At 39.4% G+C, this 12,566-nt stretch overlaps 1 protein-coding gene across 2 annotated transcripts in view; it reads right to left on the bottom strand.

Annotated features, from left to right (window-relative positions):
- ryr2a (ryanodine receptor 2a (cardiac)) overlaps positions 1-12,566 on the bottom strand; it is a 758,045-nt gene that overhangs the window by 421,749 nt on the left and 323,730 nt on the right. For both annotated transcript variants that reach the window (XM_072580564.1, XM_072580565.1), the window contains exons 10-13: positions 10,724-10,880; positions 5,976-6,140; positions 3,574-3,695; positions 31-214 (exon numbers count right to left, since the gene is read on the bottom strand). In XM_072580564.1, the coding sequence (XP_072436665.1) occupies positions 31-214; positions 3,574-3,695; positions 5,976-6,140; positions 10,724-10,880 (628 nt within the window). The remainder of the gene's footprint in view (positions 1-30; positions 215-3,573; positions 3,696-5,975; positions 6,141-10,723; positions 10,881-12,566) is intronic.

The following is a 12,566-nucleotide window of genomic DNA, read 5'->3' as shown; positions in this document are numbered from 1 at the left end:
GTCAAATGCCTCTAAAGGAGAGCTGCTTACCTCTTCCTGGAAGAGATTTTGTCTGTTCTTCAATGCTCTCAATCTGTTCTGTCTCTCTTCATGTTCCAGATGTTCATCAGGTGGCTGAAAGTAACCAATCAGATCCCTCAAGCTCAGGCTGACTGACTCAATGGGCAAATCGATAGCTGTGGACTTCCCTTTTTTATTGAGAGCATCAAGGCCCCTGAAAATACAGCCAAATATTAGCCACAAAAATAAATCCAAATGTCAATGATCATGATGATCGTTTTAAACTTTCATCACGTGAACTTGCTGCCAGAACAATTTGTCAAGTTGATAAAAATTGATAGAAATTCACTTCTTTCATGAAGCAGAATTTTGGTCAATCAGAAGTTTTCAAAGTACTCAATGAAGCTGTAGCAAATTCTAATTAGAAAATAAAAGCCTGAAAATTCTTTTGACAATCCCCAAATTTTGTGACAGTAGTTTGAGGACATGTGTGGAGCACTTGCTGGGTTAAGGTTAGGGTTAGGGTTAGGGGCAGGGTTGGGGTTAGGGTAGGGTTCCTGCCTGACATGTCTCTAATTAACCTGCATGCGCTTGTTTCATTTGAAAACAAAGGTGATTCTTATGATACTCTCACCAGTACAATGTGGACCCTATCAGGGCTCCTTTTTCCTTCAGTGTATTTGACCTTGGACAGAAAGAAAAAGGGTTTAATAAGGCAGATGTGATTCTAAGCTTTATAAATTGAGACAGTACAAAAGCTAGGAAATCACAGTGAAACTTTGGAAAACACTTGTGCAGTTTCAATTGGAATGCTACAACGAATTCTGGGCTCCACACTTTAGGAAGGATGCGAAGGCCCTGGAGAGACTGCAGAAGGTTTCACAAGAATCATTCCAGAAATAAGAGACTTCAGTTATGCTGATGGTTTGGCAAAGTTAGAACTGTTCTCCCTCAAGAAGAAAGGTTAAGAGGATACTTGGCAGACATGTCTGTCCGAACAGAGACAGAAAGGAAAAACCTTCTACTGGTGCAAAGCTCAATAACCAAAGGGCAACAATTTAAAGAGATAGCATATCAAGAAGCTAACTTTATGCAGGAATGGGTTGGGTTCTGGAATGCACTGCCTCAATGTGATGGACAGAGATTGAATTGTGATCTTCAATTGGGAATTGGATTATTATCTGAAGAAAAATAATTTGTTGGGCTGTGGGGAAAAAACAGGGATGGGTACTAGCAGAGTTGCTCTCACAGAGAGACAGTATGGATACAATGGGCCAAATGGTCTGCTTCTGTGTTATGATTTTCTGGCTCTAAGTCACACTAAAGGAGGTCTTACTAAAGGAGGTTTGACCAGAAATTCTGCGGGTGAGAGCATCATGAGAACCAGCTTCCTATCGAATGGGAGGGGAAAGCTGAGTAATAATTGGCACCAGAAACTGCAGAAAGAAAAGAGACAACAATACTAACAGCATTAGAAAAGTGCCCAGTAGATTTTGCATTTAGAGGCATCCAAATAACTGAGGTGAAGGATTTAAAAGTCTATCCCCAACACAAAAGTAAAGCCCTGCTTTTATTTTCTTCCCTTCCTCTAGTCAGTCACTCATTCAATTAATAAAACGCAAGTGCATTGCAACACTAGCATTCTCAACAGATGTCATGATGGAGCCTCTGGAGATCTGTCTTCACTGCATTCCCACTGGGGAAGTAATTAGAAATATCAGATTATACCTTCAGTCAGGGGAAGTGTGAAGACAAAGTGCATGGAGAATATTTGAATTACACATTGTAAGAGTTAATCAAAATCAGATATGATTGATACTATAATGAGTTCTGGCAGCTTGTTGGTATGAGGTAGATTAAAGAAGTTGGAGAGATAAGAATTTACAGGTTGATGGAGCTAATGATTCATTTCGCAAAGCAAATGTGTTGTGTTTGGATATTTGAAACATTTAATTATATGTGACATCCTGTACAAATCCCTGATGGAGGGTTTATGCCCAAAACAACGACTCTCCTGCTCCTCGGATGCTGCCTAACCTGCTGTGCTTTTCCAGCGCCACACTTTTCGATCCTGTACAAATTGCCTTACAAGTCTAAGCGGTCAGTCCTCTGACAGACAAGTCTTCTGTCTCTTACTACAACTGGGACAAATGCTGGCTACCCCCTGTCTGCTTCCTGGCAAGCCCCCATTGTATACAAAGCTGCGAAAGAACACACAGAAGTAACTTTGGACACTACAGTCAACTTGTACTGGCAACCTCTTCCATTCTGCTTCAAGATTTCCATCTCCAAGTTCATAGGGACAGGAATGCCGAATAGAATATTGATTGCACCTATGTGGGGACAGCTCAACTACCCTAGCTCCCATGATAACTCACAAATTAGTATCTGAGGTGAAGCTTAAAAGAATGTGATAGCTTTAAAAAAACTCAAGGACATCCTGAAATGAATTGTAAAAAAATCACAGCTACTACATATATTTAGAATATGTAAATCATCCATTTTCTATTTTTGTTGTGTATTGAGCCTCTGCAGTGTTGATCAGATGTTGAGAAGACATTACGCAAAAATTATCCCATGAACATTTTAATGAAACTTTAGTAAATGTAGTGCTTGCCCAGCCAATAAACTGTGGCATCACAGGCAGTTTCGCCTACAAATACAACCAAAAGCCACAAGCCATAGTGTCTTATTCTGTAGTCCAAGTGTCATGGCACATCAGTCCAAGAGGTATCAAGCAACATATTAATGAAGCCTAGAATTTACTGTTGGCGACATTAGTACACAAATGGTTAATGCACTAATATGAATTTGCTGCCTGCAGTTTTGACAGAGGGATTAAACCATGATGAATAAATTGATATCTTTCAAACACTGGACAGAGATCTGTTATAGAAAAGCAATAAACTGTTAAGAATACATATATACTTATGGATTATGAAAAACCGAAATATGGATTGATTTGGACATTTCTGGGTTAAAGAAGGTTTAACTTTTCTCTCTCTCACTCTTTCTCTCTGTGAGACTCCCAGTTAGCAAGAGACAAGCCTTAAGGCAAAACCAACTAAAAGCTCTCTCTCTGAGTGAAATACTTTGAAAACCTGATGAAGTTTCAAATCTCAGGTCTCCTAACAATTGCCCACTGAATATGAAATCTGGTCTGAAGACCGTCCATCATTCTGTAGCTGTCAGCAATTTGATCTCATTAAAGGAATCAAAGGAACTAGGAGAAATCAATGCATTTTAGTTTATGAATTTTTACATTTGACTAACTGTGGAATTGTACCTTTCTCACTTATTTTTTCTGACCCTGAATAATTCTGTAAAGTTATGTTATCTTGTCTTGTCTGTGAATTACTCTGTGGGTTTGGGGTTAAGGGGATATGGTTTAATTCTGAATAATAGCTTCACAGAATTAATAGAGTCAAAAACAGCACAGTAAAAGCCCTTCAAGCCATCAGGTGATCCAAGAGATGACTTGGAGTTGTGGGATTCTAGAAAACTGCTTTAAATCTGCACTGGTGCTACTGTACATGTTTATAAGAACTAACTCATACTCAAAAGAAAGCATACCTAATAAACCTGTTGAACAGAAACACTGTGCTGCGGATAACCCGGGCTGTCCTTGATTCTTCATGCTGGGAACGTGAAAGAGTTAAGCCATCATCCATGTGGCCTTCATGATGCATTATGGCCTAAATGAAAAACATTTTTATTCCAGTCAGATCTCAACAATTTATGTTTGCACCTGTTGCCTTATTTTTTTTTTCTCTCTGATTACAGAGGAATCTGCAAATAAACATTATCACATCGTCAGAAGGCAGCGATGGTCTTTCTAGGTTAAAAACAAGGACTGCAGATGCTGGAAACCAGAGTCTAGATTAGAGTGGTGCTGGAAAAGCACAGCAGGTCAGGCAGCATCCGAGGGACAGGAAAATTGATGTTTCGGGCAAAAGCCCTTCACCAGGAATAGAGCCTCTATTTCTGATGAAGGGCTTTTACCCAAAACATTGATTTTCCTGCTCCTCAGATGCTGCCAGACCTGCTGTGCTTTTCCAGCACCACTCTAATTTAGTGATGGTCTTCCTGCCACACCATCAATTGACATCCTTTTACATGGTGATTCATTCCTGCTTAGAAGCTTCATCCTTCCAATAAGACTATCAAATGTAGAAACAGAAGTAGACCACTCAGCACATTTAGAATGTTCCACCATTCAATGAGGTCATGGCTGATCTGATAATCCTCAACTTCACTTTCCTCACAAGCTACAATTCCCTTATTGATTAAAAGATTATTTGTCTCAGAATATTCTTGGGGCCTCAGTGGCCCTCTGCAGTAAAGAACTCCACAGATTCACTACCTGCTCAGAAAAAAATTCCTTTTCATCGCCATCTTAAATGTGTAATCGCTCATTCGGAGGTTATGCTGTCTGGTCGAGACTCCCTCACAAGGTGAAACAGTCTTTCTGCATCTAATCTGTCATGTATTAATTGTATGTTTTAATAAGATTGCCTGCCATTCTTCTATATTCCAACAAGTACAAGCCCAATCTACTCAACCCCTTCTCATAAAGACAGTCCTTCTAAAGCTGGTATCAGCCCAGTGAATCTTTTCTGGACTGCTCATAATATCAGGAAATCTTTCGTTCAATAACTGGTCACAGTATTCCAATTGTGGTCTGACTAGTGATTTGTAGAGATTTAGCAAAACCTTCCTACTTTTACAGTCCATTCCTTTTGAAATTAAGGCTAACATTGCATTTGCCTTCCCTATTACCCACTGAACTTGGATGCTAGCCTTTTTGTGATTCATGGATGAGAACTCCCAAATCCCGCTGTCCCTTTGATTGCTGTAGTCTTTCTCCATTTAAATAATATTCAGCTCTTCTATTCTTCCTGCCCAACCTACATTTCCCCATTGTATTCTATCTGTCAAGTTTCTGTCTGCTCACTTAACCTGTTTCTATCTATCTGTAGACTCTTTGGGTCATCCTCACCACTTGCTTTCCCACCTATTTTGAGTCATCCACAAACTTGGCTATAATGCATTTACTTTCATCATTCAAGTCATAAACATATATTGCAAATAATTAAAGCCCCAGCACTGATAACAGTGGCACAGCACTCGTTACAGGTTGCCATTCTGAAAATGTGCACATTCTCCTGTTTTCTGGTAGGTAGTCCCTCATTTATCCATGTCAATACATTACCTCGAACACCGTCAGTTTTTATCTTATTGAGTAGTCTAATATGTGATACTTATCATTGTACAGTGAGTGGCAGAATCGTTAAGAGTATTGATATGTAGAGAGATCTGGATGTGTAGATCCACAGATCAATGAAAGTGACAGTGCAGGTAGATAAGATAGTAAAAAAGGCCTATGACATGGAAGGGGCATTGAGTATAATGATAGACAAGTTATGCTGCAGCTTAATGAACCTTAGTTAGGCTACACTTGGAATATTGCATACAGTTCTGGCCACCACACCACCAGAAGGATGTGAATGCTTTGGAGAGGATAAAGAAAAGGTTTATCAGGATGTTGCTGGTATGGGGGGCTTTACCACCACCAAACACCTCCCCAGTGACTGCCATTGCATGGCTTTCCTTTCTGTTATCAATAAACTGTGGCCTGAGCCTCTGAATGATCTTGTTAACAGCAGCAGCTGCCACCAGCTCTACAGTGACCCTGATACACAATGAAAAGTGGACAGCCTCTAATTAGTCACAATGATCTACAGGCAGAACATCCTCAGTCTGAGGACTTTGATTCTAATGAACATCTGCCCACCACCCAGTCACACTCCAGATTGGAACCTAATTCATTGGGCCTTCCAGAAAAAAAGAGATTATGAAAGATCCACACTGGCCCGATATACCATCACCTACATTAAACTACACCCTACATTTAAGTTGGAACGAGGCAATTAGAAATGCAGTCATGTCACCAACATCCAAAAGAAAAGACTTACTTTACGTTGAACAGTTCCCATCCGAGCTGATTTTGCATCTACAGACTGATAGGTGAGCCAAAGTCCAGTGTCTAGGTGCTGAATAAAGCACACCGAATCTCCATATTTAACCTCTGGAGATCCCATTCCATCTACCTCTTTTCTTATTCCTGTATCCAGTTTTTCCTGAAAGTAGAATTATATAATTTTAATTTGTTTTTATTGCACAAATATACAAGTCAAATTAGTGACTTTTCATCAGCAGTCATCAGTTTTACCCAACCATTAACAAAAAGCAGTTAAACCTGCAAAAGACACATACTGGTCTGACTCAGCTTGTACACTTCAAAATGGAGTTCCAGTACGACAAATATATTCATTTCAAGGTATTACTATTTTTCACTGCTTTTATCCCTCTGGGCAAAGTCCATGATGAATCTCCACCACTGAATGCATCAAACCCTATCTAACTCAAGTTAATACTAAGTGCACTTATGTGACCTGTTCTCTGTTCTCATCACAAAAGTCTTTATGCCATGTTATCACACAGTAGAAGTCATAGCTAGTAAATATTTCCTGAATTTCCACTTTCAAAACTGAACACAGTTCTCTAGATAAGGATCTACCTGAACACAGAACTCCATATGAGAAGCTGGCCAAGGTTATGTTTAGCTGTTACATACCTTTCTTTCCTTTGAAATTGAGGCCCCTGGGATGAAGATCAATATTCTATTAGAGATTTGTTTATATTTTTGAGCCTGCCCAATGATTTTAAATGGTTTGTGTGCTTTATTCCCACATTCTTTTGTCCCTTTACACTTTCTAGTAAATTGCACCACAGAATGTTGGAAGCCAACTTGAATCTCAATCTTGATAGATAAATGCAAGAATTAATATAGCACTGCATTATACAGAACAGGAGAGGGCCATGCTTTAATTCATGCATTGAGTTAGCTCACAGCTAGGATGAAAGTGAGTGTTATTACTATTGGCTTCAGCACTCCAGCCATGTGTGAGGATACATTTGTTCAGATCTTTAACTTATTAATATTAGTCAATCTGTGCACGCATAAAGCTCAGGCAAATGAAGGATTGTGATGATCCCTGGGAAGAAATGACATATGGCCTCACACATGAAAAATGACTGAGAAATGTTATCAGATTGCTCCCAGAAAGCAGGGAGCAAGACTCAAGTGCCAGTCATGGTCTTTTCACTCTGGTTGCTATACCAACTGGCAGATCCAGAAACCTGCAACAGAGAACTTGTAAGACTCAATTAATTACTTTATTTATTGGTGGTGCCAAATTTACCAATCAGGCAAAATTGAGTACAAGCAATGGTGTGACTTCCCTCCCTCTGATGGTCATAGCATGGCGGGAAATGCCTCACAGCATTCAGTTAGTCATCTCAATGTAACCAGGCTGTCGGCACAGGAATGTTTTAACCGGAGAGCTAGCTAGACCTGTTGCATATTTAGATGCAGATTGTAAAATTCCATCAGGCAAAAACCCATAGAGGACTGTGGTCTGTCATGAAAGGGAGTCTGCAATACTGGCAAGATTTATGGTGACAGACAGGAGATGTGGGGAATTGGGAAAAAATAATAAAAGTTGGCAAGGATTGATTAATAAGAGGATTTAAGCCCTTAAAATGATGCGACAAATACATCTGCATGGTTTTGATTCTTGCCCACAGGCCACTGCAACAATTATTCAGCAGCAGTGTCAGAGCTTAAACCACAGCCCCAATCACACCATCTGCAACACTTTGGAAAATCAGACATTTTAAATTTAAACTACATTTATCCTCAGAATAGGAGATCCCAGCACATTTACAAAATAATAACCATAGAGAGGTTCAGATAACATTAGAACTGCCCTTTCTGCCAGGATATCCAAAACACCTCAAAATGAATTGTGTGCAAATTGTCTGGTGCATTTGCTACATAACAATGATCATTATAATTCAAAAGTATTTCATTAGCAGTAAAGTGTTTTGAGATGTATAGTGGTTGTGAACAGCATAATAAATACAATCCTTTTGTAAAACTCAGTTTCAGGACCTCTTTGCGAGCAACAAGTGAAATGACAGCTCCCAATATCCAAGATATTCTCACTCCTAAAAATGTTCCGACAGAATAACAATAAGATAGCTTTGGATTGACAGTTGTTTTTCAGGAACTAAGAGCCACTGTACAGAACACAGCAAAATGATAGTGACTTTGGCATAACATCAACATTCTTAACCAAACTCAGCATCACAGCCAAAATTTATTTGAAAAATTGCAGTGGACAAACAACAGTATCTCTGAAGTGATAACTGAACTACCATATAAAAACACATGAAAGAGTTGTGCTTTTGAGAATAAATTTTCAGGCAAAACAGGGTCAACTTTTACATGAGTAATATTTTTGAAGAGGTTAAAATTCACGCTGGGCTTTTGGAACTGCCATAATGCTGAGCATAATACACTGATAGTAGTTGCTGGCCATGGTGCTGAATTCAGCACCAAACAGCTGTCCCAGGATAGTAAAAACAATGACTGCAGATGCTGCAAACCAAATACTGGATTAGTGGTGCTGGAAGAGCACAGCAGTTCAGGCAGCATCCAACGAGCAGCGAAATCGACGTTTCGGGCAAAAGCCCTTCATCAGGAATAAAGGCAGTGAGCCTGAAGCATGGAGAGATAAGCTAGAGGAGGGTGGGGGTGGGGAGAGAGTAGCATAGAGTACAATGGGTGAGTGGGGGAGGAGATGAAGGTGATAGGTCAAGGAGGAGAGGGTGGAGTGGATAGGTGGAAAAGAAGATAGGCAGGTCGGACAAGTCAAGGAGAGCTCTTCCAGCACCACTAATCCAGCTGTCCCAGGATATCCACTGACATTTCTGACACTGAATGAGAAAACAGCAATTGTGAAAATGTACTCCACAGGCTTCCCAACACTGCTCCACAAACTAATTGAAAATGTAAGTATTTTTGGGTGAAACATCGAAGCCAGTGAGGATAGTTGAATTTTACACAAGATCAATTATGACTTGAATTTATGTGATCTTAAAAAATGATTTGACCCCTAGGTCCTAATATGTGAATTAATCCCAGTCACCGCAATGCTTGTAGTCTCAATACTCCTATAATATAGAGGATTAAACCAGATGAGGTTCCTGCAGTTACTCATTAATCCCACACGCACTGCAAGTCTGCTTGTGCAGAGATTAAGTGAAAAATAGATCGGACTTTGGACAACACTGAATGATGCTGCCTCTCAGGTGATGAATGGCTACCTGTGTGAGGTATATGGGATCAACAGGAATACATTAGGCTATATGCAACAAGAATGCTCCTTCACGTTAAGGGCAGCAGAAAATGTTTGCATCAAAAAGAAACACAAAAAGCAAAGGGGAAAAATACCAATTATTGTACAGGCAACACTCTGTGTATAAATTATTCAACAAGTAAAAGAAAAATACTTTGCAGGGTTTAATTACTTTAATAAGTTTGGGCAAAAATTAAGTACATTAATGATATGAATGATAGAGTCTCAAGGCAGTTTGACATTTTCAATACTTAAGATAATTAATTGTTAAGTCTTAAATTTAAATTCAGGAATAAATTGGAAAAAAGATAAATGCCAGGAATTTCATTGGGTGTTGTCTCAGTTGACCATCATAACTTAGGCAAAAACTTAATGGACAGGTCACCAGGCCTTCTCTCAATCTGCCTTTGAAGTTGCAATTGACCTTTGAGGAAGGTTTCAGTGGTACATCTTAGAACTGCATGCTTGGTTAATTTTTGCAATAATTAAGATAATTCATTGAGTTTTTGACATGTATTTTTGGGGGAAAAACCTGGCCAAACTTTAATTGATGGCAAGTCATTAACTACAGATGAAGCCTGCATAAACAATGCCATCCTGATGTGCGTGGGAGAACTACTGTAATCAACATGTTACTGTGACATATGGCACATTCATATTAATGTGCTTCAATCACAACAGATTGGAGAACAAGCAGTAACTCATCTTCTATTCAATGCACTCACATTGCCATGCTGATAACAAAATTGACAGAAGGGAGACATCTAACCATTGGAAAATAACTCATTTTCTGTCCATTTTTGGGGGGGCATTATTTCAAAATTAGGGGCCGGCTTTAAAATTGAGATATTGTTTCTCTCAAAGGTTTATGCAATTTTGGAACTGTCTGTCTCAAAACACAGTGTAGGTGAGTGTCATGGAATATTGAGAGATTGTCTCCCCGTATGGGAGAGTCTACGACCAGAGGGCATGATTTCAGTATGTGGAGGAATTTCTTCTCTCAAAGGGTAGTGAATCAGTGGATTTTTTTTTTAATTGCAAAAGGCTGTTGAGGCTGGGGCCGTAAGTATATTCAAGGCTGCGATAGATTTTTAATCAGTAAGGGAAAGGGCAGGAAAGTTGTATTGAGGATTATTAGACCAGCCTTGATCTCACTGAATGATAGAACAAACTCAATGGGCTGAATGGCCTACTTCTGCTCCTCTGTCTTATGTCTGTTTATTCAGTCCTTCCTTTTTTTTGCTCACACCTGGTGTTTTGTGGAATCCAATCCATGCAATTCCTACTTTCTTTGCAAGGTTGCTAAGCCTAAATTGTCTCTTGAACTTTTCTCTTTTAAGTTGAAGTCTAAGTTGTTTAATTTCATAATTTGTACAAATATACAAAATAGCTTCAGTTTCACAGGCTGAGCAAGAGCATTAATTAAGTCAGATCACATGACAAGTATTTTGGAATACCTTGGACAATCTGAAGCAGAAAGCGGTGCTTTTTACATCAGCTTTTTCTTTGCCCATTAACAGAAGGCCTTTCTCATCAATGAGGCTCAAGTACTTCCCTGTTGTAACATGTCTCAGTCGAAACGGCTGACCCCACCTGATATGGCTTCCACTCCACCTGGAAGGAGAAGTTATTTCACATGATGTAATATCAATTGAATATCAAGTCAGTGAAATGACAAACAACACCCAGTCAATGGGAATGAAACAAACAAGTCACAAGCAACAGTAAGTAACCTGATTTACTTATCATCTTGTTTCCAATGCTGCTCAGAGATCGTTGCTCCATTGCAACATAATGTTGGCTTTTTATATAACTTACTTTCACATCTGTTACTGTTTGCACTTTAACAAAGAAACAGTGCCCTCTCTACATGAAATATCCATGTTTCAATCCACCTAGTTCCATTACGATCAAGTTGCTATTTCCAAAACTATAACATTTGTAAAGCATAATAGTTTATATTGGATGACATATATATATAGAGAGAGAGTGCAATTCAGACCAGTTTCTGTCCATACAGTACATGATATATATATATAGTGCAATTCAGACCAGTTTCTATCCATACACTACATGAGATGTCTCACTGCATTACCATCACAGGTTCTGAGCACAACATATATTTACATATCACGTCAAACATTCTCTAGTGGATATGCCCCGAATGCTTTTACATAGGTTCCATTCCTTTGGGGCAGGGTGGCAGGAGGGCCTCAAACAGTACGCTTTCCTCATTGAACCTATGAGATTGCTGCCCTGAATTTCATTGCATCCCATAGTATATTATCCTGGACCTTGGAATGTGCCAGACTGCAATGATCTGTTGTCTGAAACGTTCTATTTTGGCAACACCAGCAAATTTTGTGCAGCCCAAAGACCTTCTTTAACCAAATTAGTGGTTCTCCAGCATTAGTTGGTATTTCTGCATGTTACATGGGTCAGCATGTAGTGGGCCAAACAGTGGTTTGTTGTGGAATTCCCATCTCACTAAAATGCCATTGCCAATGTATCATTGATACACAATAAATGGTATCGGTTACACCTGATACCGCTCAGCACAGATTGCAATAATAATCATATTGAATAAATAAATGACACCTCATGACCTCACACACTTAATCCTGTTTTACAGGTGTATGCATGTACTTACAGGTAGTGGATCACTGGAATCTTGTATAGTAATAATAGTGACTACCCTTTAAACAAGCCAAGGCTTACAGCAAGCAAATCATGTTGGGCTTTTTCATCAACAGCATGGCATGGAGACAGACATGGAATCTTGCACCACCAGCCCATGGCTGATTCCCAGCTCCATTCCACTCCCTGACTACATCATGGACATGGATGGGGAGGGGTGAATTTGGTCAAAAGGGCTATGTAGGCATATGACCAATTTAGGTATCGAAGAGTCTATCAGGGCTATTGTCAGAAGCCAACTGCAGGTGGTAACAAAGATGCCCAGTTCTGGAAGTCTTTTATATTAGAGACTGGTACAAGACACAGGAATGAGAATGTTTTATAATGAGGTGATTCATATTTGTGCAGTGATGCATTGTTTTCAGCGATTCAGTGATGTTCAAGTGATAACCTAGATATGAACTGGGAATGATATAGTACTGTTTCCTGCATTCCTGTTGCATTTAGGCTACCATAAATGATGAAAAGAAACATCCAAGGCCTTTACCCAGATTTTATTGAGATAAGTGTACCAAGGATCAAAATATAAAGCCAACCACCACTGGTCAGTGAACAGAGAGACTGAAAGGTGGACTGTCCATTTTGGTTAGATCCATGTCATTT

Source organism: Chiloscyllium punctatum, chromosome 11, assembly GCF_047496795.1.
Source record: "Chiloscyllium punctatum isolate Juve2018m chromosome 11, sChiPun1.3, whole genome shotgun sequence".
In the NCBI taxonomy this organism is placed as follows: domain Eukaryota; kingdom Metazoa; phylum Chordata; class Chondrichthyes; order Orectolobiformes; family Hemiscylliidae; genus Chiloscyllium; species Chiloscyllium punctatum.
This window is presented reverse-complemented; position numbering and strand designations above follow the sequence as displayed.